General features: G+C 36.4%; 1 protein-coding gene across 3 annotated transcripts in view; it reads left to right on the forward strand.

Annotated features, from left to right (window-relative positions):
• Window positions 1-27,239, forward strand: part of LOC114142274 (collagen alpha-1(XIV) chain-like) — a 120,223-nt gene that overhangs the window by 35,775 nt on the left and 57,209 nt on the right. For 2 of the 3 annotated variants that reach the window (XM_028013470.1, XM_028013472.1), the window contains 18 exons: window positions 4,143-4,298; window positions 5,122-5,241; window positions 5,518-5,682; window positions 5,897-6,061; window positions 6,761-6,912; window positions 7,675-7,804; window positions 8,126-8,268; window positions 8,351-8,492; window positions 9,592-9,731; window positions 9,926-10,052; window positions 12,025-12,164; window positions 15,066-15,198; window positions 15,524-15,559; window positions 16,234-16,376; window positions 17,911-18,043; window positions 20,023-20,145; window positions 20,804-20,953; window positions 25,056-25,172. In XM_028013470.1, coding sequence (XP_027869271.1) covers window positions 4,143-4,298; window positions 5,122-5,241; window positions 5,518-5,682; window positions 5,897-6,061; window positions 6,761-6,912; window positions 7,675-7,804; window positions 8,126-8,268; window positions 8,351-8,492; window positions 9,592-9,731; window positions 9,926-10,052; window positions 12,025-12,164; window positions 15,066-15,198; window positions 15,524-15,559; window positions 16,234-16,376; window positions 17,911-18,043; window positions 20,023-20,145; window positions 20,804-20,953; window positions 25,056-25,172 — 2,415 coding nt within the window. The remainder of the gene's footprint in view (window positions 1-4,142; window positions 4,299-5,121; window positions 5,242-5,517; window positions 5,683-5,896; window positions 6,062-6,760; window positions 6,913-7,674; window positions 7,805-8,125; window positions 8,269-8,350; window positions 8,493-9,591; window positions 9,732-9,925; window positions 10,053-12,024; window positions 12,165-15,065; window positions 15,199-15,523; window positions 15,560-16,233; window positions 16,377-17,910; window positions 18,044-20,022; window positions 20,146-20,803; window positions 20,954-25,055; window positions 25,173-27,239) is intronic. The other variant, XM_028013471.1, reaches the window with a different exon arrangement.

Below are 27,239 nucleotides of genomic sequence, written 5' to 3' on the forward strand. Positions count from 1 at the left end.
AAAAGGTGATAAGTTGTGGGGGGAAAGAAGTAGATGTAGTTATAATTTGTGGGGATTTTGAAAAGCAATGATTGCAGAAGAGGTTAAGATTAGAAGCATGAAATCTGTAATGGCCAGTCCCAGAGCAAACAGGTTTAGATTCGATGGCAAGTAACTTATCACCATTTACAGATCACATTCCAGTTTATATCATTTGGGATATACAGTAGGTGAGCAAGAGGCCAGGGAAAATTAACATTTCTCTCATATTTTAAGTTGAAAGGGTTTTCACAACAGCCAGTCGTGTTGCACAAACCTTGAAATATAATTTTTTCCACAAATTTTAAGAAATATTCTGAAACACAAGAGAATGTGGACATAAAACCTACCCTTATTTAACAAGTGGAAACGCAAGAAGTCAAAAGAGGATAGATGTAGTACAACTACAGCTCCAAAAACTAAAGCATTGTGAAAATGTTCAATAGTTTTTCCAAATATTATACAGATTCATTAAACATAGACTGAATTAGAGCCCTTATTTTTTATTTTGATAACTATGACCTGTATATAATGAAAACCCAAATCTTAGCTCATTAGAAATGTACCAAGCAATACTTAGAGCATTTTTACATAATTTAGTCATAACTTGGTCTGAATCATAGATCTGTGCAGCTGCAATTTCTTGGGTCAAAAGATACAAAGCTGATCTAGTGTAAATAGCAAAGTTGTAACACTATAAATAGTGATTACAAGAGATGAAGCAAAACAAAAGTTTATTTGACAAAAAGTGACCCAATCTTGTTTATTTATATCCAACTACATCTGACTTCATAGCATCTGAAAAGTCACTCAAAATCTGAAAGCAGTTTATTTGCCCTGCAGAGCAGATTGTGTTCATTTTCTACAATATTCAGTTCATTAAACAAGACAACATAATTGCTGAGTCACTAAACACAATGGCTTTAAAGGGTTTGCAGTTATTTTTTCAAATAAAATCCGTCTTTTGATAAATAGTTGGTTCTGTAATCCAACAGATTATACATCAGCGCTGTTATCAGTTTGTGCTTTTGATTCAGTTCTTTCCTTCTGTCACATTTTCTTTCACTGTTCTACGCTCCAAATTCCCCTCAGGTCCACTAAACCTGCACCTTAACCCACAGCAGAGCAGTGAGACGGCTGCAGGACGGAGGTGAGCAGAAGGCCAGAGGGGCTTTAAAGGAGCAAGGAGACCTCTGACCAGGCTGCTGCTGCCTGACAGTCAGAAAACGTCTCACTAACACTAAATTATGACCATGCAGCTTCCAAAGGACTGTGTGTGATTTAATGTATCACAATACTGTAATGCAGCCTTCTTTTTGCTTAAATTGTTTAAACTAATAGTTTAAAATAATTGTGTGGTGGAACATCTCATATATTTTTTTCCATGTGTTTGACTTTTATAATGACCTTTTCCACCAGTTTGATGTTAAACAAAAGCAAAATAAATAAATAAATAAATAAATAAAACAGTCTGAGAATAAATGGCAGCAAATCATTTGCTTTAACTGACTATAGACTGTTTACAGATGTTGTCGGGTGTGCTGTGAAGGACGTGAATTACCTAGATTATCAGTTCAGAGGTAAAACACTAACATTATGACTAACTTCAGCTGACATGCTCGCCACCCTGCACACAATAAAAGTTGGGAATGGTTTTGCGAGCTGTGAAAAGCTGTAATTACCAACCTTCTAATCATCTGCTTACCAGCTGGATCGGCAGGCATACAGGTTTTGCACATCTAACAATACCCAGGAGACCCAGCCTCTTATTTCCTAACTTTTCAGTGCATAAGCCTTTTTACCCACACAGTCACTGAATCTGTAGCTTTATGCATGATATCAACTGGCTTCTGTTATCATTTGTCACAGCATAAGAACGAATCTTCCATATGCAATGCCTTTTCCATGGAATATGCCATTTGTATTCTCAATACAAACATAAATGTATTGTATTGGGAATTTTTCCTAATAAATGACAAATAGATCAGCATGAATGGGAAAGGAATGCATTTTTTTCTGCATTCCTAAGTTAATAACTTTGAAGCTCATACAGCTTCAAGTCTCTTCGATTTGCTTCTACCAACATCTTATTGAAATTGTTCAAGACTGTTGTCCTGTTGAAAGATGAACCTTTGACCCATCTCAAGTTTTTTGCAGCCTCTAACAGGTTTACTCCCCTGTATTTAGGTCAGTTGTCTCCCGGTTGGTTCTGACTGTCCCTACTGCATCAAACAGATGTTATGGTGATGTTGTGTTTAAAGAGATGCTCTCTGTTAGCTGCTTTCCATCTTTAGCATTTTACATGATGGACAGAAAGTTTAATTTTGACATCCTGTGACTAGTGGCCTTTTTTTATGGGGTTTTTTTTGTGTATCTTCTACACTGCTTGTGGCAGACATCAATTTGGGTCACTTACTTTCTTAGTAGTAGTCTTTCATTAAACCCTTATGACAAGGCTTACCTGAGGTATGCATCTCTGCAGCTCCTCCAAAGCTCTGCTTTGTCTTCGGAAGATGGATTGAACTTCTCTCTGCAAGACGTTACAAGCTTGCGAAATAGTCTTTCTGTTGGCATCTTTCTTGGTCTCTGTGTTTGTTCACGAATGTTTCCTAACAAACCTTTGGAACCTTTTTGGATATCAAAATAAAGGGGCTGAATACTGATCTAAACAGCTTTGTTAGAACAATTTTGAAAAGCATTTATCATTTCCACTTGTCTGTCTCTGTGTTTGCCTATAACACTGTAAGGCAGCAGCAAACGAAAAATTGTCATCAGCCGTCTCTGGGACATGATTTCTTGCCGTCTCTCTTTCATCTGCTGGCTTTAGCAGCTGGCCTGTTCAAACCGGCAGACACACAGAGACAGCAGACAGACGGCTCTGTTTGGAAAGTTGCTCTTTGAAACAGATACTACTTCATTTTAATGTTGGAAAAATCTGTAGCTCTAAGCTTTAGATCTCGTTGTGCCAAGTTACCCACAGGTGGAATGTTTAATATGATGCAGTTATCATATATATCTAACCAGCACCAGCCTTTAGTTGGAGCAGAATGATAAATAGGTCCTGCTTTACATTTATTGTAGCAGAGATGTTAGAAAACAGTTTGAATGACTTTATTATAGTTAGTACTAGCTAAATAATCTACAGTTAATCCCCTATCTTTCGTCTAATCCCTAGTGCGTATTGCTCTGAGCAAAAAGCAAAGTAATAACTCACATTCCCTGCAGTCAGCATTCTCTTTTATAGCTTTTCTTCACTTGCACATAAATCTCTTTGTCAGCATGTTTTGGATTGTTCTCCGTTATTTCTGTAGAGCAGAACGTTATCTATGACACAACCTTAAGTGGATCCAGTCATTTTCAGGATGTAAGACTGAGAGGGATGACAAGATAAGCTTTATTGAATTATAAAGGATGAACTAATTCTGTGTGTGTGTTTCTTAGATTGTGGAGACATAAATTATAGAGACCAGATAAATGTTTGATACTGTAAATCAACATAAAATCAAAATATAGGCAAGGATAAAATCTCCTAGACTAGCAGTACTTTTATTTTCTGTGTAAATTTACTATTCTTCCTTATGTCTATCTCTGTCCTTTTTTCCTTCTTTCCTTCTTTCTTTCCTTCCGTCCTTCCTTCTGTCCTTCCTTGAAATATCTAGAAATCAGTATTTGGGAAAATGTGGAATTTTAAAACAAAAGACATATAAGAACCCTGAGCTGCTGCAGTGATGTAATGGAAGTACCACAGTTTAAATCTCTGATTTGTTAAATAAATACTGTTCTAAATAATGTAATCAATAATAAATAATAAATAGGCATTAAATTTTGACTGAATTGTTTTTGTTTTTAGATGTTTCTATTCAAACCCTTAAATGTCAAACTTTTCAAGACAGTGACAGCACTAATTGTATTATTGAATTTTAAACGTGTGCTTTTAAATCTAAATTCAACAATAGTGACTAATTTTAGTTAATTGATTTTTTTATTTTTCTTAAAATGTGATAATGTAGGATTTTTTTTGTTTCAAATAATTATGCCATCTTTTTTCTATTTTGTCTGTGTATTTTATTCTAAGTTTGACTTTATGAACCTGCTGGTTTTTCTTGTTTTGTTTTCTTTTTTAGCTGATCAGTTTGTGTGCCACACCGCAGCCATTGCAGATATTGTGATCCTGGTAGACGGCTCATGGAGTATAGGCCGGATCAACTTCAAGCTGGTCCGTACATTTTTGGAAAACCTGGTCAACGCTTTTGACATTGGCATTGATAAGACCAGGATAGGTGGGTCCCAGATGTTATTTTTCTTAGAGATTTAGAAACTGCATGATCCTCTGTATTGCCTCTTTTTATAAGTCCAAAGATGTTTCTTATTATTATTTGTTTTTTGTTTGTTACTTATGTTAAACCATCTATATCAAGATCTTCAAACCCAGAACCAGACATGCAAATGTTAGATGTGTCTCTGCTTCAGCACACCTGAGTCAAATAATCGGGTCATCAGTAGGAATCTGGAGAAAATGAATGCATAGTGAAGAGCTGATTCAGCCATTTAATTCAGGTGGGTTGGACCAGGGACACATCTAAAAGTTGTAGGTGTGGATTTAAAGACTCCTGTATCATTATTGGCACCCCTGGTCAATATCTGCTTAAATAAAGCAGCATAATATTAGACTAAAAAAATGATGTTTGAAGATTTGTCTTTCTTACCATCTTTCTCTTACCTTATGTGGTGTCAAGTTAATCTTGGCTCTTAATCCAGCCTTGATTCTCATAGAATAAACTGTTTTATATTTTCTAGTTCTTACTCTGAGTGTAATAACTTGGTAGCAAATATCTAACAAGTAGCTAGCTGCTACAGTATAGCTAGCTGCTACTTGTTAGCAAGTAGTTATTTGTTATCAAAAGTAGACAAGTAGCATCTTTTGTTAGCAAACGGCCATCTGTGTCACACCATATTTCTGCAGGAAGAGAAACTACTGGATTAGTAATTACATATTCCAATAAAATGACAATATATGCTTTCTACACATCTTTTTCTAGTAGATGTGTAGGGTTCTGTAAATCAGTGATTGGGTTCATAGTAGCTGCTGTTGTCTGTTTCCAGGCCTGGCCCAGTACAGCGGAGACCCCAGGATAGAATGGCATCTGAATACTTACTCTACGAAAGAAGCTGTCATTGATGCAGTGAAGAACTTACCGTATAAAGGAGGGAACACTCTCACAGGTACTGCTTAAAATTAAATTATTACTAGCATCTGCTTCAAAAATGCCTTTCTGGTTTGTTTCATTGAGTTTTTAATCTGTATGTTCCCATTTTTACTTTAAAGTCCAAACAAGCATTCACACACCACCCCATGCAGATATCATCTTTTGCTCTATTTAATCATTTCTATGGGAGATTTTTCTATTATTTACAACAGCATTTGCCAGTGAACCTTTTTTATTCACTTCTGTTTTTTATCTCCTCCCCTTTTTTTTATCTCTTTAACACTCTCAACAGGGCTTGCATTGAATTTTGTCTCAGACTACTGTTTCAAGCCTGAATCTGGCTCACGAGTTGGTTTACCAAAGATAGGGATTCTCATCACAGATGGAAAATCCCAGGACGACGTTGTACCCCCAGCAGAGAGCCTGCGAAAGGCTGGTGTTGAGCTGTTTGCTATTGGTGAGAACAGACGCAATTCTGCCACAGCTTCTCTACGACCCCTTTTCTGCTCCTCTAAATTGAGATTTTATTTTTTCAGACATTATTGACCTGCTGTGCTAAAGTTTATTCATCAAGACAGTGTTTGTTAAAGCTAAACATCGGACTTGAAAATCCCAACATTGCTTCTGCAGTTGACTCTTTTCCAACAATGACATGTCCTTTACTCTTCTAGGTGTAAAGAATGCTGATGAGAACGAGCTGCGGTCCATCGCCTCAGAGCCGCATCACACTCACGTCTACAATGTAGCTGACTTCAACATTATGAGTTCGATAGTCGAGGGACTGACAAAGACCGTGTGTGAACAAGTGGAGCTGCAAGACAAAGACATCAAGCAGAGTAAGGAACAGGAATGAAAGGCAGAGAGCCTGCAGAGACCACAGATAAGGGACTTTGTAGTTGCATCCATAATAATAACATCATCTTACATAACCATTAATCCCAAATATACGAAGGTCAAAGTAAAGCCAGGCAAGTTTATCAGTATGTCACTGCTCAAGCTAAAGTTAATTTGAATAATTTCACCAAGAGGCAAAATATAAGGACAGAGGTAAAGGAAATTACATGAATAACTAGAAATGATCAAGAATATTAGATAAAATAACCACCACATTAAAAGAAAGAGTATGCAGATGTAACATAAATATGATAAGTAGATAGGGTCTTTGATCCTTTTGCATAAACTGCAGTAAACTGTAAATTGTTTCGTCCTTATTTAAAGGGGCCAACAGATTCTCAACAGCTCAGGTTAGCAAGGAATTTGTTGCATAGGTGAAGAGCACAGAAACAGAAATAAATATTATAATATACACAGAAATAATTACTTCACCCTAAGAACTCTTTGTAAAATGCACAAGTGCAGAAAATAAATGGGACATATTTTCTTTTTACTACAAGTATTAAAACAAAGAAAATTCTGCAAACTTCTAGAATTGTGTTTGACCATAAATGTCCCTGCCATTGCATAAAGCACTGATTGTCATGCATTATTTTTTCATTCTTCCACCTTGTCTTCATGTTTACACATATTGTGTTCAGAATTTACGCCAGAGAAAATGGAAATGCCGCTAAACCTGGAAACCTCAGAGGTCACAGCTCAGAGCTTTCGGGTCTCATGGAGTCCGCCAGCTGGAAACGTAGAGATGTATAGAGTGGTTTACAGTCCGGCTCAGGGAGGAGAACCACAGGAGGTAAACGCCGTGTTGCTTCCTGAGAACATCGCTATACATAATGAGTTATCTTTTTGTAGTGTTGCTGCAAATTAAGAAATGGCTGCCTCATTGCAGACGCTTTGATGGTGTGAAGCTCTGTCTTGTCTTGTAATCTGTGGATGTAGCATGTGTGGAAGTGGAAGGAAAAACCTTTAGAAACGCTGCTGGTAGGAGTAGCTGAGTGAGGACGGACACTGCGCTCTTTTGTTTATCAGTTTTTCTCTGACATGTTGATGGTGTTCTTCATTGATACCTCTTGTATCTCTCCATTTACATTAACCTAGTTTCTCAATACAGACTGTGCGTGCAAACAAAAACTGATAGTGCTGTACATGCGGGTGCTTGTTTGCTCCCCGAGCAAAATTTAGTACATCCAAAAGACAATAGTGTTTTCTGTCTAAACAATGTAAAAGGGTGAAGTGACGTCTTCTGACTGTGGTAGTAAGTTGTTTTTTTTAGCAAATGCATAAACTGAGAATGACTTTCATTGTTTTTGTTTAGGGTAATATTTAGAAATGCACTGATGTAAAAATTTGAACTGGTATTGATATCTAACATAAATATTGTTAGATCTTTATATAATGCTGTAATTTCTCCCCATATAGTACACACTATTCCCTTCTTTCTGTTTTAATACATCAAATATACCCACATTTGCCGCTTCCTTATTGCCTTTTCATTTCCGTACTTTTGTCCCTTTCATCCACCTTTCCTGCTTTGACTCGTTCTCCTGCCCACCAGGCTGTCGTGGCTGGCAGTGAGACTTCAGTGATGTTAAAGCATCTCAGCTCTCTCACTGAGTACCAGCTCGCTGTGTTTGCTGTGTACACGGACGAGGCAAGTGAAGCTCTGAGAGGATCAGAAACTACCTGTAAGTTTAGTTTTAGACATATGCAAAAAAAAAAAAGAAAAAGTTAACACCTTAGAACACAGATTAGTAACAATGTTTATGGCAATGCATACTTTGTTTTTGTCTTTCTGTAAAATTCAATTTAAAATGCATGCAAACTGTTGAATTTTATCTCATTTGAGTATTGAAAAACCTTTAGGTCTAATTTGCTTTCCTCTCTAACAATAAGACGTGAATCAGAAAATAAACATGAATCTTTTTTGTTGTTGTTCGACACCTGGTTTCAAATATTGTTTTATTCTTGTTCAAATGTCCTGTTTTTGTCTGTCCGTGTGTGTTTAGTGGCTCTCCCGTCAGTCGCTAGCCTCCAGCTGTTCGACGCGACTCACAGCACAATGCAGGCCAGGTGGAGCCATGTGGAAGGAGTCTCAGGTTACATGCTGCTGTATGCTCCTATTACAGATGATGGAGATCTAAACAACAAGGTAGGCAAAGAAGCAAAAAGCTGAGAATGCAAAGTTTTTATAAATTCTCCAGCGAAGTTGACTATTTAAATTTGTTTCCAAGTGTTGCCCTCAGATTAATGTAGCTGACGGAGTAACAGAGGTGGAGCTGGTTGGCTTGACGCCTGACACTGCATACACCGTCACTGTTTATGCTATGTATGGAGAAGAAGCCAGTGACCCCAAAACAAATCAGGAAACAACATGTGAGTAATGCATATGCCCGCTCGAGCAAACTGAGATTTATTTTATTTTGTTTTGTTAGTTTTAGTTTGACTCCATGTGATCTCAGCATAACATTCTGAGCTTCGATTTAAAAGCTGAAAGCAACATCTAACTCAGTCTGCTGTGTGGGAAGTCTCATTAACAAAATATATGTTTCCGTCAGTCTCATAAATCGGAACATAATCTGTCCTAAGGGTAATTATTTAACAAAATCACTGAGCCCTGAATGCATATTTTACCAAAAGGAATGAGAGGATTACAAAACATTTTTTTCTCAGAATCACAATGTCAAGAGTTCAATTGAATTTAATGGTTATATGAGACCAGGTTGCTAACAGAATCAATAATTCATCTATTATTAAACACACTAATATATTTCAGTGAGTCAATAAATATAAAAACAGAACATAAATAAACTTGAAGTAGAAACTGCTTTGAGAAGTTCTGGAGTGAATTGAGAATTGAGTTTCATTGACTGAGTAAAGTAATTTTCAAGAGTGTGTGTGTCTCTCACTCTCTCTCTTAAAGGTAAGTTCAGGGTTTTTACACATAATTTGTTCTTCAACTGAGTTTTAACCAAGTCAATCTAGATGTGATAAATTCGACCTGGTTCTTCTTTGACGGTTCTGTGGATCAGCACTGCAGCACGTACAAGCTACCCTACCTTGATGTCATCAGACATGGAGGAATTCATGCCACATTATCACCGCTAAAGCTGAAAATAAACTATTATGCTTAAACCTTCTGGTTGCCATTTCTGAGGTTATACTTCTAAAACATTATAGGATGTTGCCAAGTGGCAGAAGTCATCTTGTATTAAGAACAAGGCTGCATTCAACTCAAATGAGCAGAATTGAATCATTCCCAATAATACAAATTGTACAACAACTTCATAAACATCAGCTTTGCATTTGTAGTTTGATAAATGCAGACTCATCTGCAGGCTAAAAGATTAATTTAGAGTCCCTGTAATGTCATGATGAAGTTGTCTTCAACAGCCTTGGGTTGGTAAGCGTGTGAAACATGTCAGGTTTCCAAGTGTCTTTCATGCTGTCATATTTGCTTTTATTTTTTTGCCAGTACCTCTGAGCCCTCCCAGGAATCTCCAGTTTTCAGACATCACTCATAACTCCGCCCACATCAGCTGGGATTCACCGCCTGATGGGGTGAAAGGTTACCGCATCATGTGGGTCATGACAGACGGATTGGTCACAAAGGAGGTGTGTTTGCTTCTCTCTGTTTAAAGATAATTTCAGAAACCCAAAGGCTGTGAACGTCCAATTTATTCTTTTTAAATGTTCTTGATCCCTCGATTCTTTTGTATTAAAATTACTTCTGTGATTTTACCTACTCTGATTGAATGTTTTAATTTTTGCTATATTAAAGTTATCAGGCAGGTATTTGCTTTATGCAGGCGAAGGTGGGCCCAGTGAATTCGTATGACCTCAGTGAGCTGGCGTCCCTCATGGAGTACTCAGTGGCCATCTTTGCTTTGTACAATGAGGGCCAGTCAGAGCCACTCACTGATGGCTTCACAACCAGTAAGAAACCTTCACTGTGCATCACGACATATAGGCAATAAGTCATCACTGTTTTTTAATCATTTATCTGTAGGATACGTTTTATGAATCAATATTAAAACTAAGTCATGTTACATGATAACTTGCCTCTATTAGTTATTGAAAATTTTAATTGCAAAGAGAAAAAAAAACCTCATTCTTGTTTTTTTTTTTAAGTTCTTTACAAATAAAAATGTAAGGAGAGTGGTGTATTTTTGTATACAGCCCCCATAATTCCATGGTTTGCAGAACCCCCTTCCACTGCTAGTCTTTTGGATTATTCGTCTTCGCACATTTAAAGACTCAGATTTTATCCCAGTCATGCCAATGGTCAGTTTTTTTTTGTACGTTGTTGCTCTGCTGGAAGCTGAACCTGCACCCCAGTCTGAAGTGTTTTGCAACCTCTTGCAGGTTTTCTTCCTGTACTGGGCTGTATTTAGTTTAGTCTATTTTCCTATCTGCTCTGACCATTTTTACTGAAAGAAACTGCATAACACTGCAGGCAAACTTGGGCAAAAGGTTATATTTTGTTCATCATTTTGGCCAAATATCTTTCTTTCACATTTGCTTTTTTTGACACATGGATTGCTACAAACTTTTAACAGGCCTTCTCATGGCTTTAATTCACCACTCTTCTCTTGCCATTTTTCCATAAATGTAACATTTGTGAAGTGCAGATAAATGTTGCATGTGAACTCCATTTACTAATTATATAATTTGGAGACAATTGATTTCACTGGATGTTTTCTAGGGAATTAGACTGAAGGAGGCGGAATAGAAATGCACCTCATGCATTTGTGCAAGGAAATGTAACTCTTCAGTAGATTAAATGACTTTAAGTGTTATAGCCTTTTTATTTATATTGCAAAATTTGTGCAAATTTTAGTTGTCATTTTAGCCATTAATCCACTGTCAAACAACATTATCCGGTTAACTTTTAAAAATAAGAATCACAGATGTTTATATACGGTAAGTGGCAAGTAATTTTTGTAATAGCTTCCACTATTAACAACTTCTCATGCTATCTCTTGTTCTAAAAAAAATATTTTAAACTATTTGTAAAGGTTATTTTTTGTTTATGTAGTTTTTGCTAATATTTTATCACACTTTAATGACAGGTTAGTACTTTTCTATACAGTTGGATAACAAAATCTGATTATCTTTTGTTACAAAATTAGTTCATCTAACTCCCCATAACAAATATTAGCACATCGTACTAAACATTTCTCCTAATTACCCATGCTACCAATGCTTAGTGTGTTAAGTATATTTATTTTTGCTATCTTTTTAATCATTCACTTTATGGAGAGTGCGGGTTTTAATTTGCTGAGGAAAATTTGTCTCAGTTTACAACAAACAGCTTGATCAATATCATTAGAACGTTAACGATTTCTCTTAATGCCAAATGGTGCTGGGTTTTATAACCTTTACTGGTCCTTCTGCCATCTTGGCTTCCTGCCAACCCCATTTACACTTCAGCATTATAGCTCAGTCACATAAAAAGGTAATTTTACTGTCCCTTACTATTTCATCTCACTAACACATATTGATTTGTAGGAATATCCCTTTGAGCTACAAGCAGTTAGCCTTAAGTGCTGCATCAGCTCAAAAAATGTATGTGTGGTGAGCAACTACTAAAATATGCAGTCCTTTTAAGACCATATAGGATTTTATTTATCTACTAGCAAACTTTGTTTAATGGACCACGTTTATGAAAAGGGTTTTATGTCCTGAAATGAATATGCAAGCACTTTAAAATTTGTGGAGTGGAGACGTAGGTAATGGAGTGGACCAGGAAGAGTAGAGTTCACATTAAGGAAGTGAAAAAATAACTCATGTAAGATGAATACAGAGTGTAAGTGATTCAACAAACATCTTCATATAACCTTGCAGCCTTATGAACACAACATCATTGAAAACAGCAGCAGAAAGACAACTTCACTGTTTGTTTCAGCTCCGGTTCCTGGTCCGCTGAATCTGCGCTCCAGTGATGTCTACACTGGCAGCTTTAAAGTCAGCTGGGATCACTCAGCCACAGACATTGCTCTCTACAGACTCTCCTGGGCACCATTCTCTGGTGGTGACACAAAGGAGGTTGGTAAAAGTGAAATGTGCCCTTTGAATTGTTTTGTGCTGAAATAAATGTACCTTAAACTTGCCTCTCCTAAAATCCGATCCAGTATTTTGCACACTCCTTGAAAAGGATTTGTGAAAACAGATATTTGATATATTTAGTAGAAACTGCCATGACCGAGCCATTTACATATGTTTTGTCAACAACGTGGTTGATTTAGTCCACTTCTCTTCTTGTATGTAGATGAATAAATGGCTTTGCTCCATATGCTTTGAGAGAGGAAAGTCTCTAGTCCAATGACTTACACAGAAGCTTAAGACCATTACTGGTAGTACAGCTAAAACCCGTGGCATGGTTGAATATGAAAGCTGAATAAAACTAGACATTAATGGCTCGGGTGTTTTATTACCACGATCTGGGGTTTTGAGACAGCTGCGAAGCAATGATAGAGTCCCGGGTTTGTGTGGAGGGGTGTGTATGTTGTGTGTGTTAATGTGTGTTTTGCTCAGAGTCATCAGAGCTGAAAATGCCACCCTGGGGAATTGAAGAGATAAGCTGGGGATACTGACAGCCTAAAGAGAAAGTGATACATGTGGTTTACTCTTTTTCTCGGTCACATTCTCAGCACATGCTCGTGCACACCCACCCACACACACACACACCGATTAATTTCCTCTTAGTGTTGAATTTGAGAGGTGATTAAGCACAATAAATTGAATGCAAAAGACAGTCACATAGCTGTAATGTAGTACTCTCCGACCTTCCTTCCACTTTTGTGATGCTACAGAAAAACTCCTCCACCCAAAACCCTTACACCTGTATGGATGCTCATGCATGTGAATGCTGAAATTACGATTCAGTAATTTATTAACTATTTATTATTGGTATTGTACAGCTCAACCTCTCTCCATAAAAAATAAATGTTAGGTTCTTTGTCATTTGTAGCAGCAGCTGTTTTATTTCATTGCAGCAAGGAGTTAAAGGTTATGATGTGTATAAAGAAACAATAATCCAATTATAAAGTAACAAGTCAGACTTTGAATTGAAGCCTCTATCTCCGGTTCTTTTTACATCCTTTTATAGATAGGAACTTCAGTTCCTGGGAGGGTCCAGAGTGCATCAACTCTGGACATCTTTGTGTTTTATTGATGCTTTTTATGGAGGAGTTTAGTCACGGTGGCCTCATCAAGCAGATGCCTCCATCATGGAGTGACAGTTTTTGATAGAAGCGATATGGCTCACTGCCTAGGGCAGCTTCATGTCACAGGGTGATGCTTGGAAAAACAAAAAGAGAAAGATGTCATTTGTGCCCTGAACCAGCTTTCTGCTGCTTATGTGAATGTCCAGGAAATAGAGAATGAGGTTCCACCAGATTTGTGCATCGTTATAATACTTTTATAATACGTTATAATACTCATTTAGCACAACTTTGGTTGTGCTAAATGGCAATGAAGTTGATGGGTGGTTTAAAAGGCCAAAATTCTTCAAGGATTATGGATTGTATTTAATTGTTTCTTGTCCAAGATATAAAATGCTTTGACTTCTAAGACCTGCTAAAATATTGAACAGTTTTTAAAGGAGTGGACAGAAGGTGTGTTGTGTAAAATCAAATTTTGAGCTTTATATGATGTTACAATGCTATTCCCTCGTCAAAAACATACCACAAGCATTGCTTTCATTCTTTTAATGCATATTTGAGAAATCGTTGAATCCTCCATCTCAACCATTCAGGTGCCTAAAAGCTTGCTCTCACAAAGCTCCTCCTTGGAGCTGCAGTCTCCAAGCTGAGCCTCTGTCTCAAGAGCTCCCCTCCCCTCCAGCTCCTACAGACTAGTGGCAGCAGTAATTACCAAACACCTGCTGGAACTTCACATCTGCTGAGCTCATCGTCAGAACTACTTCTCAGCCCAACACTTCTGAAAACGATTGTAAACGGTATAACAAGAAGCATTATTGCCCTGCGACAGACTGGCGACCTGTCCAGGGTGTACCCCGCCTCTCGCCCGGACCGTAGCTGGAGATGGGCACCAGCAACCCTCCCGACCCCATTAGGGACAAGGGTGAACAGAAAATGGATGGATGGATGGAAGAAGCATTATTGTACTGACATTCTGAAGTTGGAGTGTTGAAAAGAGCAGGAGCTTCCTAAAGAGACAGTGGCCAATTTCAAGATGTCAAATTGCGAAGTCAGATTGCTTTAAAGTTATGTTTGATTTATACAGCATTTTTTATAACAACTGAAGGTAACATAGTGAGTTGATTGTGCTATAAAATGGCACTATGTGTCTAGAAAATACATACACTTCAGGTTAGCATACAGATTCAAATCTACACTGATCACAGATTTTTTTAAAACATAGTTCAGAGATGGAAAAACATTTACTTCTGAAAAAAAAATGTATACTTTGTTTTCTCAGAACTATTGCTGAAATCTTATCTAATTCTTGTGAACCCAATATTGTGTGCTGTCTTGCCTTGTAAGCACAATTTATGGTGACGCACATATTGGAGGAGCTTTCTTAGTGTGCCATTAATGGAAGAACCACACTGCCAGCAATCCCTGTAGTGATTTGCAGAAGAGTGCAGAATTGCTGGATGAAGATTAATTTAGTCGAGTTTTGGCCATAGTGTTCAGCTTGAAAGAGTGGATGAACATTTCTAGTTAAAAATTAATAAGCAAATATCAGTTTGAGAGAAAAAAATTTTAGATTTAATATGATTATTTTAAAATGTAATGGAATCTGGATGTTTCCACCTGAAAATATTTTTTAAAATGTTAGCAAAATCCCATAAATTGTGAATTGTCCTGTTTTGACAAAAGTCTGTTAAACAATTTTATTCAGCAAGAGAGCGAAATTAAATGTCTTGTACTGATGAAAATGAACTATTATATTCGAATGTCTGTTTTTTTTTAATCGTAGGTGATTTTGAGTGGAAGTGAGAACAGATACACTCTCGACGGTCTCAGTCCCTCCACTAAATATGAAGTCCTGTTAACGGCCATATTTGAAGATGAATCTGAGAGCGACACGGTCTCTGTCATAGAAACCACATGTAAGTGTCAACAGACTCACTTTTAACACGCTGCTTTGTAAATGAATCGACGTATGTCTTTAAACTGCGTGACTCTTCTGCTTTGATTCTCATAACTTTTCCCTTCTCCCCATTTTTTGATGCAAAACTTTCAATTTGTGAGCCAAAGTGTTGACATTCATCAAGACATTTGCGTTGTTGATTTTTGCCTCATCTTAGCAGAAGGAAATCTATTTCTGCTCACAACGATTAGTTACAGGTTCCTCTCTAATTGGCTTAGTTATTGGCACAGGGCATTGTTTAGCAGTAATACATTCTCTGATTTCTACTTTCTGTAATTCTCCAGTGGCTATAACAACAACGATTCATACCACAACCACAGGTAAGTGCCAAAGGTGGAAATGTGTGTTATTGCAATACATCATGAGTGGGAGTTTTTTTTTTAATATATCTGGGGCATGTATGGAAACATCCAAACACATCCAACAAGAGGTGACTCACCGTGACACACAATCTGTGCTAAAATCATTCAGAGTAATTAATTTCTTTTAGTTTAGCTATATATGACTGTTTGAACTCTTCTTTTAATAGTCCTGCCAGCACATGTCCATCTTTCAAGAAGGGCTGGGCGTTGGGCTAAGGTTGCCGTTACTCTAGTGCCATTAAAAGAAATCAGAAGCAAGTTTTTTAACTTGATTCATTGACTTATAAAGAGTAAATTAATCTGTTTGCAAACAGATATGTGCCACTCGTTTAATCCGATAAACGGTCAATAGTGAGATCAAATAACTTTCTTCCCTGTGAATAAAGTTTTTAACAAAGCATGAATCTGTACGTTTTGTTTTTGCTCTTCTCATTGTCATTGTCCATCCCTGCTTATCAAAAAGATATCTAAAAACGGCTGTTTGAATAATGTTGCTATGGACTTATGTAGAGTACATTTTATGTTGTACTTAATGTCTACTTACCTAATTCATAATTATTTGAAATGTTAAGGGATTTGTACATGCCTTTTGCTTTAAATGAGTTAAACAGGTTTTCTCTGTGATGCCACAGTGACACGTAAGGCTGTGAAAAACCTTTACCTGAGTGATGAGACCACCCAAAGCTTAGAGGCATCCTGGGAGCTGGAAGACACTGATGTAGAGAGTTACAGGATTTCCTACACTGACCTCAGTGCAAACCAAGAGGAGGAAACTGTAAGTTATTAATGTTGTGAGCCGTCATGGTTTCAGGAAGATATGGACCAAAGCAGCATTTGTTGAGGCTGATCTGTGTTTTTATGTTTTGCACTCTTTCTGCGATTTGTGAGACATCTCCAAATATGTGTAGGTTTTGTCCTTGTGGGCATTATCGCACTGAACCCGATGCTTGTGAATCATTCAGAGACATTTCCCCTGGACAATTCTGAACACCAAACATATGAAGCAGACCACACTGAAGTAGCGTCTAGAGGAAAACCGTTGTTATTTCAAACCTCCAGCCTCATGGATTGCACTGCAGACGTCACTGCAGGGTCATGCAGTGCAGCCAGAAAACTGATTACACTTCTAGCTGCAGTCCACTCAGCCTCTTCTCCTGATCCCCTGTCCCTCTGAAGAGCCCTTGAGCTCAGTGTCATGTACTGACCCTGATCACTAATGCACACCCAAACACGTCCACGCAGGCCTTCCACCCTTCCCTTGCCTCCATGTTTCTCTGATTCTCTCCCTCGTGACTTTTCTCTCTCTCCACCTCCCCTTTCTCTCTTTTAATTTCCCGATGTGGTGTCAGAGCCACAGAAGATGGAGAGGCCAGGCCAAGCCAGAAGACAGCCCATTATCTTTTCTGTAGCCATTTACCTCAGTGGGAACACAGATGGAGGGCAGCTGAGAAAAGAGCAAAAACACAAAAACTAAAAAACATCACTGGAAAGTAAAACAGTCATTAACAACACGAGAGAAATGCCTAAACCTGTCTGCTGATAAATAAAGGATGTTTTAAGCTGTAGCTTTAGTGTTTACTCTTTGTTCATGTTGTTGAGGATAATAAAAAAATAATAATTTCTTAACAGTGGACAGCTTCACTTACTATTAAATGCTGTTTCCTTTCATCAATAGCCTTGTAAAAATCAAAAACACATTTATTTTTAAATTTACTCAAACATTTTTAATGCTAATTTTTCCAAATGAATGAATGCTATGATTTGTTGTACGAAGGCTTGTTCTGTGTTCAGCTCACTTCCCCCAGTGAAGCTACATGTACATGAGACTGCTGTCTGGAAACTGCTCATATTTTCAGACGTTGATTGGGGGTTGTCCTGTCAGACCGTCAGTTCCTGAAACAACACAAAATATAACTTGCAAAAGTGCATGCGTGGTTAGTTCAACCTCGCTGGACTGCACACAGAGTAAAAATCTTGTGAGGTCCAAATTACTCTGTCTCTTAAGACAGGATTAACAGAAACTCTGGGCTGGCTGTAACATCTACAAAGACAAAAACAGTTAAAATGCATCTCATGCTATCTAATTTGTTTACAAAAAATACCGTTTAATTTTTCCATACTCTAATGGTAGCATTCTACTACACCCTCTTGAGACACATCCATTTGTAGACTTTCTAAAGAACTTGATCATAAGTTTTTTTTTCACCTCAATCGTCTCTCCAATCTGGAATTCAGGAGTAAAACCAGGCACAATGTGGATCTGCAGAACTCCTAATAACGTCTTATATCTTTTTTTTTTTTGTATCTAGATATCCGTTGGTGGCGGTCAGAAAAGTACATTGCTCCAGTCTTTACTACCAGACACGCAGTACAAAGTGACGGTCACACCAGTGTACCTTGATGGACAAGATGGCATCAGTGCTTCTGCTTTGGGTTCTACATGTAAGCCTAAATATCCTGAAAACACAAACACACCCCGTCTCACCAAAACATGGCATCACAGCGATGTTTAATCAGTCGTCTCATTTTAAACAAGCAGAGGATTCTATGTTAAATTATCAGGACTTGTTTTAGATTTGATGAAAATAAACTATAAATTATGGAAACACAAATGCATAAATAATATCTGTGAAGCCAGAAACTTAGCTCATGTTGTGGCTTTTATGTTTGACTGCTTAAACTTAAAGAGCTGGACTTCACATAAAAAAAAAATAATTAAAAAATTTCAACTAGGTTGGTTTTCTTACGTTGTAGTAATTGAGTTTTGCAGATTGGAGCTTTATTATGTACTTTCTTTCATATCCATTATAAATGTTCAATTTAATCAAGATCGAGACTGCTGCTGGACCTTTCTGTGAATCGATCTACCTTTCCAGAAGAAATGTTTTACTGTTTGCTCTGTGGCAGCATCATCCTTCAAAATGGCCCCACCTTTATGATTACAAGACAAGTCTCTAAAATTTCAACCCACACCTCTGTATTAACCATAGAGGTAATGAAAACTGTGCCGCTTCTGATCTGAGATGCCGCATCATTGATGAAAAGCAGTTTGATGATGCATCCATTTCATGTGACAAGATGTTCTTATGGGTAAAACTGTTTATGAATTTTGTATTTGCACTTTCATAACTACAATCCTGATATGTTATACACACCATATTTCTTATATTATGTATTTTACCATGACATTTTCTTTGTTTTTTCTTTAACTTTTTATTAATATTAGATTCTTCAGGAGATAAAATTAATAAAATGAAATTCTAGGAGCTTTGTTGCACTTTCTGCTGTTGCTGCTGGCCGCTTTCTTTTTGTCGCTACATTTTCTGCCAATCAATTTATAGTTTTTGGAATAAATTACTTTTTTTGTTGTTGGAAAGTAAAACAACTCAGCCAAAATTCTCCAGGAGTAATAATTTCATATTTCATTGCCACTAGTTTAATATTCATGCAAGTTATGAATTATTAACTTGTGAGGTTATTTCAAGGTTTCTGTGTTTTCTGTGAATGAAATATGCAGGTTTCAGTTTAGGAGAATAGGCTGAAAGATAATGAAGAATTTATTTGCTCTAAGCAGAATGCTAATTTGCACTTCGTACAATTTATGTAAATTTATGTGCCGGATGGAGAATATGAATTAAGGTGATGAGAAATACTGATGCTTTCCTAATTGTCTTAAGAACTCCTCGTTGTTCCAGCAGCTCCTTAAATAATGAAATGATTAAATTAGTCCAATTGACTCTCTTTACCATTGTTCAACCTTTTTTTTGAGTAGCACAGATTGTCTCTGTTATGCAGCAAAATAAAACATCAGATTAAACATGTCATATTTTAAGATTAGAATGCCATAAATAATCATCAGTCAAATTAAACTGCCATTGTCCCAGACTATAGTCATAAATTACAACAAAGACATATACTGTGAAAGCACTTAGAGAGTTTGAGGGTTAAAGCCCCCATAAATCAAGAGCTAAAGAGTTTTACAACCTTGCAATTATTTTTCGTTTGCATCGGGAAGAAAATGATTCATGTTAGAACCAAAGCTTAGCCAGTTCTTCCCCTGGCATTCTTAACCACTCTCCATACAGCTTCTAGAAAAGTTAAACTGTTCAGCTTTTCAATTTTTTTTGCAAATAGTCCTGTGCTGGTACTATAAATGAATAACTTCTTTATGGATGTGCTCTGTAAAATCTGTAAAAAGGTCAAGAGATTTTTGTTTATTTCTTAAACAAATGAACAAACTGGCCATACTGGATGCATGAAGTCATTTGCTCTCTGCAAAGACTCAGTGAAACTTGAATTTTAGTGGCTGTTTAAGTAATAAAACTCAGAATCAAATCATACCGTGTGCAATCAGAAAACATGCAGTCCTTCTCTGCAGCATTCAAGTCAAGTTCGCCTTTTTGTTTTTGTTGCTTTGGTAGTGCCTCTCTTGTCTCCTGAAAATCTACGTGTGTCAGAGGAGTCGTACAACCGCTTCAGGGTCTCCTGGGATCTGCCTCAGTCTCCGACAGAAGGTTACAGAATTGCCTACCGGCCCATTCATGGTATACACACACACACACACACACAGACTGAGATCCAAAGCAGACAGTTTAAAGCTTAAAAAAAACCAGCATTGTAGCACAAAATATGTGCATCCTCTCCATTCTCTCATTGAGACGACATTAAATGACCATTTTAGCTGTTCTGTTCTGCGTATGCTGCTAATTACTTCACCAAGCCATGGATCCAGTATTTTATAGTTTCCAACTGTTTTCAATCACCTAAAAGCAATTATTTTACCTCCGAGGAGCAGGTACAGGCAAACGTGCTGCATTGATATTATTTTTAGGAATGTTCAAGAAAAAGAAAAGTCCCACACAGACCTTCAATTTCACACATATACACAGCTAGACTGGAAGAGACTTTTGGTGTATGTTGGCACAGACACAAGTCAATCTGTATTTTATGAGGATTATTCCACTGGATGGTGTGTTAGCATAATAACTTGAATCACTTAGTTTTATACATTTTTTAAAAAAGCTCATCCAGGAATCTGTGACATCTGTTGCTCAGTAGGTTTAGAAATTTCTCTTTCTGTTTTTCAAAAGTAGTGTTTACATGTTCCTACATTATTTTTGCTGATCAAACTAAAAGTTCTGGCCCACTCTGCTTTTTTCTGTCTTTTTATACATGTTTTGTTTTGTTTTTTCCTGTCTGTAGTTCAAAGTCCAGTTTTGGAGACGACAGTAGACGAAGATGTGAACTCAATTCTCCTCCTGAATCTTTTAAGCGGGACGGATTACAGTGTCCAAGTGACGGCTTTCTACCCAGGAGGACCAAGTGAACCACAGCTCATTAATGCGAAGACATGTAAGCATTTGACATAATAATACCACAAGAATTCACATTGTATTGAATTCTTGTGGAATTATTCCCTTCTGTTAAATAAGAAGAGTTTCCCATTTAGCAGACGAGAAATTGTCAGGTTACATATTATTGCAAAAAAAAAAAAAAGTAAAAAATTAAGAATGAATCATTTTAAAATTCAGTGTGAACATGCTGATGGTGGAAATTAAGTATAGTTAAATGGTTTATTTAAATGAATATGAAATATTAAGTGCAGACCAAAACACACCTGGGTAAAATGTACAACTTTAATATTTAAAGGAATATATTTTTTTACTGTTAATATATAGACTGATGCTTAAGCATAAATAGAGCAGTTGTGAAAAACATTGAACATTAAAACATTTGAAAAGCACTTGTCATTTCCTTTTCAGTGTCGGTCTATCTGTTGGTCTATCACACAAATGTTCTTCGAACATGTTTGTGGTTGTAATATCTCATGGAATAAGATATTAGGATTTAAACAATATGAAAACTTCAAGTTGTATAAATTATTATGACGGCCATTAATATCCTTTGAAACAGGATCTAATTATTGGAACAACTTTTTATAAACCTGTTAGTTTTAGTTGTTAAAATAAAGAAACTAAAAAAAATAGGTTGCATCACTAAAAGGTCACCAACTGATTTTTTTTCTTTTGATTTTTTTAGTTCAGTTTTACTATGAAGAGACACTGGGACCATTACAGAGACAGAGACCCTGGTTGCAGAAAAAGGAATGCCATTTTAGAAAAGCACAAATGTGTAACATGCATATTAATTGCCTGCTTATTCCATGCAAACTAATTTCCATTGAGACCTTAGCAAACAGGCTGAAAAGCAGAAGGATATTAATATTTCCCATTCAGAAAGTGAGAACAATCCTTTCTGCATATAGATTTGAAATCAGTGGCTGGAGTAAAACCCAGCAAAGAGGCTTTTATTTATCTCATCTAAAACAAAGAGCTGTAGAAATGAGAAGACTAACAGAGATATTAGATAGAAAGTTAGATAGTTTGTTAGATGCACAGTACACTCGTCTGTCATCTTCAATTATGCCAACTTCTTGGTGTAAAACTAATTACATTTATGCCATTGGTTTAACATGTCTATGTTTTAGTGTCAATTGCTTTACTCTCTTGGTTTTTAAATTAAATTTAAGTCTTTGTCCTTTTTCTCATGCATTTATCAGCGTTTACACCGCAGTGTAATTTGTTGCTGGCAACGCAAGACTAAATACTTATAATCTGTTGATTGCAATCAATCCTCTGCCCTGCTGTATTGTCGGATGCATCAGATTTGCTTATGTTACACAACTATTAGCATGAATTGTTCCTGTTCACTCCTCAATGGAGGAACTAATTTATTATTCTCTTTGCATGCTAGTAATATGGATGTTTTAAGAATGTTCCCCTGGGTTCTCTTACTGCAATGTAATCTTGAAAGTCGATAGGCATGTGTGCGCCAAATAAATCATACACAACATGCAAAATCAAAAACTAATTAATTGAGACGCTGGAGCTTTTATAGTCATAGTAATGCATTTGAAACCAAACAAGCATTGTGGTACTCGATAAATCGAGGTTAAGTTTATCTTTTATTATTTTCTCACAGAGTTTCTTAAGAGAAAGAAAGAAAAGTTAAGTTCCCTGTTTTATATCACAGCTTGAACAACAAATGTAACAAAGTCAAATTTCTTATTTCTCCTACAGGGCAATTTCAGACACTCACATCGATCATTAGTTATGCAGTTTTAATGTGTAGACATACCTTAATGATTTTATTTGGCTTAACCATTAGCATTTCTAAGTTTGTATGCAAAGTAGATTTAATATTGTGTATGCATGGTCACTAATCTGTCCAAACACATATACTGACAATATGCTTCATGTCTCCTTTAAAGTTACTTAGTCAAATGGATATAAGGCCTTAGTATGGGAAAACAAGTTTGGTCATTTATTTTACAGATGGTTTCTAAAATAGTGTATTGTTGAGTACATTAAACAGATTACACAAAGGAAAAGGTGTGGACTGTCTCAAGTGCTCAGAAAGAATATTATAGATATTCATGTTGAAGGTTGTAAGTGTCTCATTGTGTTTTCTTATGGACCCAACAACAAACATTAGCTAGGTACCATATTAGACTTAACAGAGGTTTATTACAAGAACACAGAATGAACCAAGAGGTTTGAGAAAACAGAACAACAGACACATGAAGAGCATCAGGAAAATCCAAGGAGAAATGGAAAAAGAGGGGAAATAAATGCTAATAAAGAGCTAAGATGAGACTAAACGCCAACAGATTTTGAGAACCATATCTCCTATAAAAGAGGTCCGCCAGATCGTGAGACAACAGCGAACCTCTCACTTCTTGGATGCTAGACGAGCTGCAACCTCAGGAGGTTTTGATGCGTTTTGAGCCAAAAAGCATATCGACAATCCCCAAAGTTGATTACAATGTAGACTGATGGGACAAAACTTGAGCTTTTATGCCAATGACATCTGTTTTATGTCAACATGGACCTTTCAAAGAAAAGACTACACAACACACAATATTAAGCCTACTTTGAAACATGAACAGAAGTCATCGTTGTCTATTAAATTAAAAACAAACTCCAATTTTTAGTAAGTATGAAATAAATAGCACATAATGCCATCATATGTTTTAAGTAAACTGGGTGTAATAGTACACTTTTGTGTCTCTGCATCTTATTTAAAACAGCAACTGTGTATCACATACATTATTCAGTAGTATTTAACATAAAGCACCTGCTTCCCTGTATATATCCATTTTATATTCGCAACATATTCAGCTAATAAGAAGGAAAGTAAGCAAGTGACTCCTTGGAGACTTGCTTTATAATGGCATGCTGTAATTCAAGAGAAAAACAAGTTCCTGCTGTTTAAGTAGCATACTTTGCAGTGTCCAGCATGCAACCATGATATTTTGCAGCAAAACATCTAAGGCCCAACTACCTTTCTTTTTTTATTGTTTCTAACTCTGCCTACCTGAATGTTATGTCAATTTACAGCTTTCACACTTTTGTGGATCACACAAAAAATAATTTAATTCAGTTTATTTATATAGCACCATTTCACAACAAACATTGTCTTTAAAAATATAATTTTCACTCAGTCACATGCATCCCGATTGATCCTAGTGTTCAAACAGTAGAATGAGCTAATTGTTCAAAGCAGTTTGGAAAGTTTCTAAGGAAACCCAGCAGATTGCATTGAGTCAAACATGTAGCGACAGCAAAAAATCTCTATTTGAAACATGAAGGGAGTTGTTTCAAAAATAACACAATCTGCAAAAAACAAAAGAAGCAAAAAAAATGCATCTTTTTTTTTGTTCCATTATTGAACTATAAGCCAAACATCTGTATCTGATTCAAACATCCCTCGAATCAAATATTCTGGATGCACATTATATGCAGTTTATTAAATGTTTTTCCATTTTATTCTTGAAATAAATGTCTGACTCCATACCTTTGATGAAGTGATTAGCTCAGAGGAAGCAGGCTGAAGGATCATTGGAGGGGAGCAGATGATAGAGCTGCACTGATGGAGAAGAGATATCAAAGTTGTTCTTGCATAATGAAATTATCACAGTTAGAATTGTAATTTGTTTTTCAATGCAAATGATCACTGGCTGTTATAAATACAGTCAGTGCTCAGTTTGGATTCATCTCCCTGAATCTCTCCTGATTGATTGTGTTGGTAGAAAAAATGTGTTCACATGATTTAAACAAATTTTTATGGCAAAATCTGTTTTCCAAACTCCAGTTTGAACTGTTTTCAAACCTTCATTGGGTCATATTAGAAGGATTTAATCTCAGGAAAGGGAATGAAATCTGGAAATATTGTTTCAAGTAAAAACTGGAAAATGCCTCATTCAAATGCCTTGCATGTCCCCTGACTACAATGCAAACATGTTATTGGTTAATTCATCAAATTCATCATCATCATCTTGTAAGCGTGTATTTGTTGCTTTTCTGTGATAATACAGACAGAAGCTATTTCTCATAATCAGTCCCAGTTTGTTTAAAGCCACATGTTGAATCAATCTCTCTGTGTCTCACTCCAGTGTTCCTTGGTGTTTCTGGCTTGTCAACCTACCAGGTGCGCTCCAACAGCATGTGTGTTCAGTGGCAGCCTCTTCTGCACGCCACATCTTACCGGGTCTCCATACAGTCTGTACTCAGTAAGTATATTTACTGGTGGATGCTTTGTCTGTTTACGTAACGTTTTGAAAAATCTCTCGATTTTCCTCTTGGAAACTGAGTCTAAAAGACAGATTTATTTCATTTAATGTAAAAACTGAAGTATCCTAACACATTCTTGTATTATCTAATTTCACACCACTGTGTGCTAACGTACGGCTGTGTAGGTATATGATACTCCATCAAAATATATACAGATACCAAATTATTTACTGGAATTTTGTCCCATTCATCTAGACAGAAAGGTGGTGTTAACTAAGGTTTGAACAACATTATTGCTCAAACACAAAAATGTTTATTCTGATTTAATGTCGGACAGTGAGGGGAAAAACAGTTTCTTTTTATAGAGTGTATGTAAACATCTTCTTTCAACCATAACTAAATTTTCATTAAACATTTTATATGAGCCAACTTTGTCTCAAACGGTGATATGCTTTATGAAAACCAACATCTGTGCAAAAAACACCCTCTGGAGTAGCACTATACAAACACTGTCTTCGTTAATGAAGTGTTCATTTCTACACAGATAATGGTGCTCTCATTTGTGCATTTTGTTTGCATGACAAATAATTACACAAGCATCTTAATGACCATGAGTGCCATTTTACAGTCCTATTTATTTTCTGCCACTGACCAGAGTTGTGCTTCGTGACGCACAGTTTTTTATGACTTTCTTGTGCCAAAAACTTTTCTGTAAACTTATTTAATGCAATAGCAGCTGTGGATACCTCTGAGTAGCATCTCACTTAGGATAGTGTCTGTTGGATCATTGTTACGTATTAAAAACAGAGGATAGTTATGTGTTACATGCCTGGTTGAGGCGGAGTTTACTTTAAGATCACAGAGCCAACTGGCTACTTAAACAACTTCAAAATTGTAAAAGTGTGAAAAATAATTTGCAGTTATTTCCTTTAATCTCTCAGATTGTTTCCCTATTGATTACTCTCCAACATGAGATACAGTAGGAAACAGAATTAAACCATTGAAACTTACAAATGTCAATCGTTACTCTGCACTACAGTTTAAACCAGATGTTTACATGCACTGAACAAAAAGTCATATGCATTTTTTTTGTCACTATCTGAAGTAAAATCAGAACCAACTTTTCTTGTTTTAGGTCAGTTAGAATTACCAAAATTATTTATATTTTCTAAATGCCAGAAAGAAAACATAAAAAAACATAATCTGATTGATTTAGATTTAGAACCGAAACGCTCAGTTCCTCTAAGTCGAGGCTAAAGATTAACCTGCTTAAAGTTGCCTTTGACTCATAACAACTGAGACATTGACCAGCATATTTTATGTCTACCTGCTTGAGGATTTTGAAAATGGCATTTGACAACATGCAAAGTTTATTTGTTGTTTCATAATTGGTGCTAAGCACTTTGAGCTGCCTTGTTGATAAAATATGTTATACAAATAAACTTGACTTGAAGAATAGAGTAAAATTTCAGTGTCCAGATGTGCACCTTGATTGAGACCTACTCACATCGACTCTGTGCTGAGATTCCATTCAAAGGTGCATTTACTAAATACTAACTTGGAAGGTTGGATTATTTAAGCAATCACTTATTTTATGTTAAACATTTTTGTTATTATTTTGTAGAAATTGGTTTTTACTTTAACATTAGAGGGTTTTATGCAACTTTTATTATAAAGCACTAACAAGCAATAAAAGAAAATAAACTGCACTGGTATATGTAGCGATGCACCAGTCAGAATTTGTTAGTTTATTTCCAATAATGAGATCTTCGCTGATACAAATTCTCTTTAAATGTGACATAAAAAGGTTTAAGAACAATGTTCAAAATATTTCCAAGGTTCCTTGTCGTTTGCTGTCATGCGGCACTTATTTTAGCAGGAGAGGTAATATCTCACAGCTGCGTGGGAGTGTGGGCGTGGGCATGTGAAATTTTACTATTTTAATTCAAAGACAAAAGAATTATGTGGTTTCCATTTTAAATTGTCCATAGTGCTTTATTTTAGTAATTGGTGTAATTAGGATAACTATAGCAGCACTTCTGGTTTTATTTGATTTTGGTTTACCT

This window comes from Xiphophorus couchianus, chromosome 3 (genome assembly GCF_001444195.1).
Source record: "Xiphophorus couchianus chromosome 3, X_couchianus-1.0, whole genome shotgun sequence".
In the NCBI taxonomy this organism is placed as follows: domain Eukaryota; kingdom Metazoa; phylum Chordata; class Actinopteri; order Cyprinodontiformes; family Poeciliidae; genus Xiphophorus; species Xiphophorus couchianus.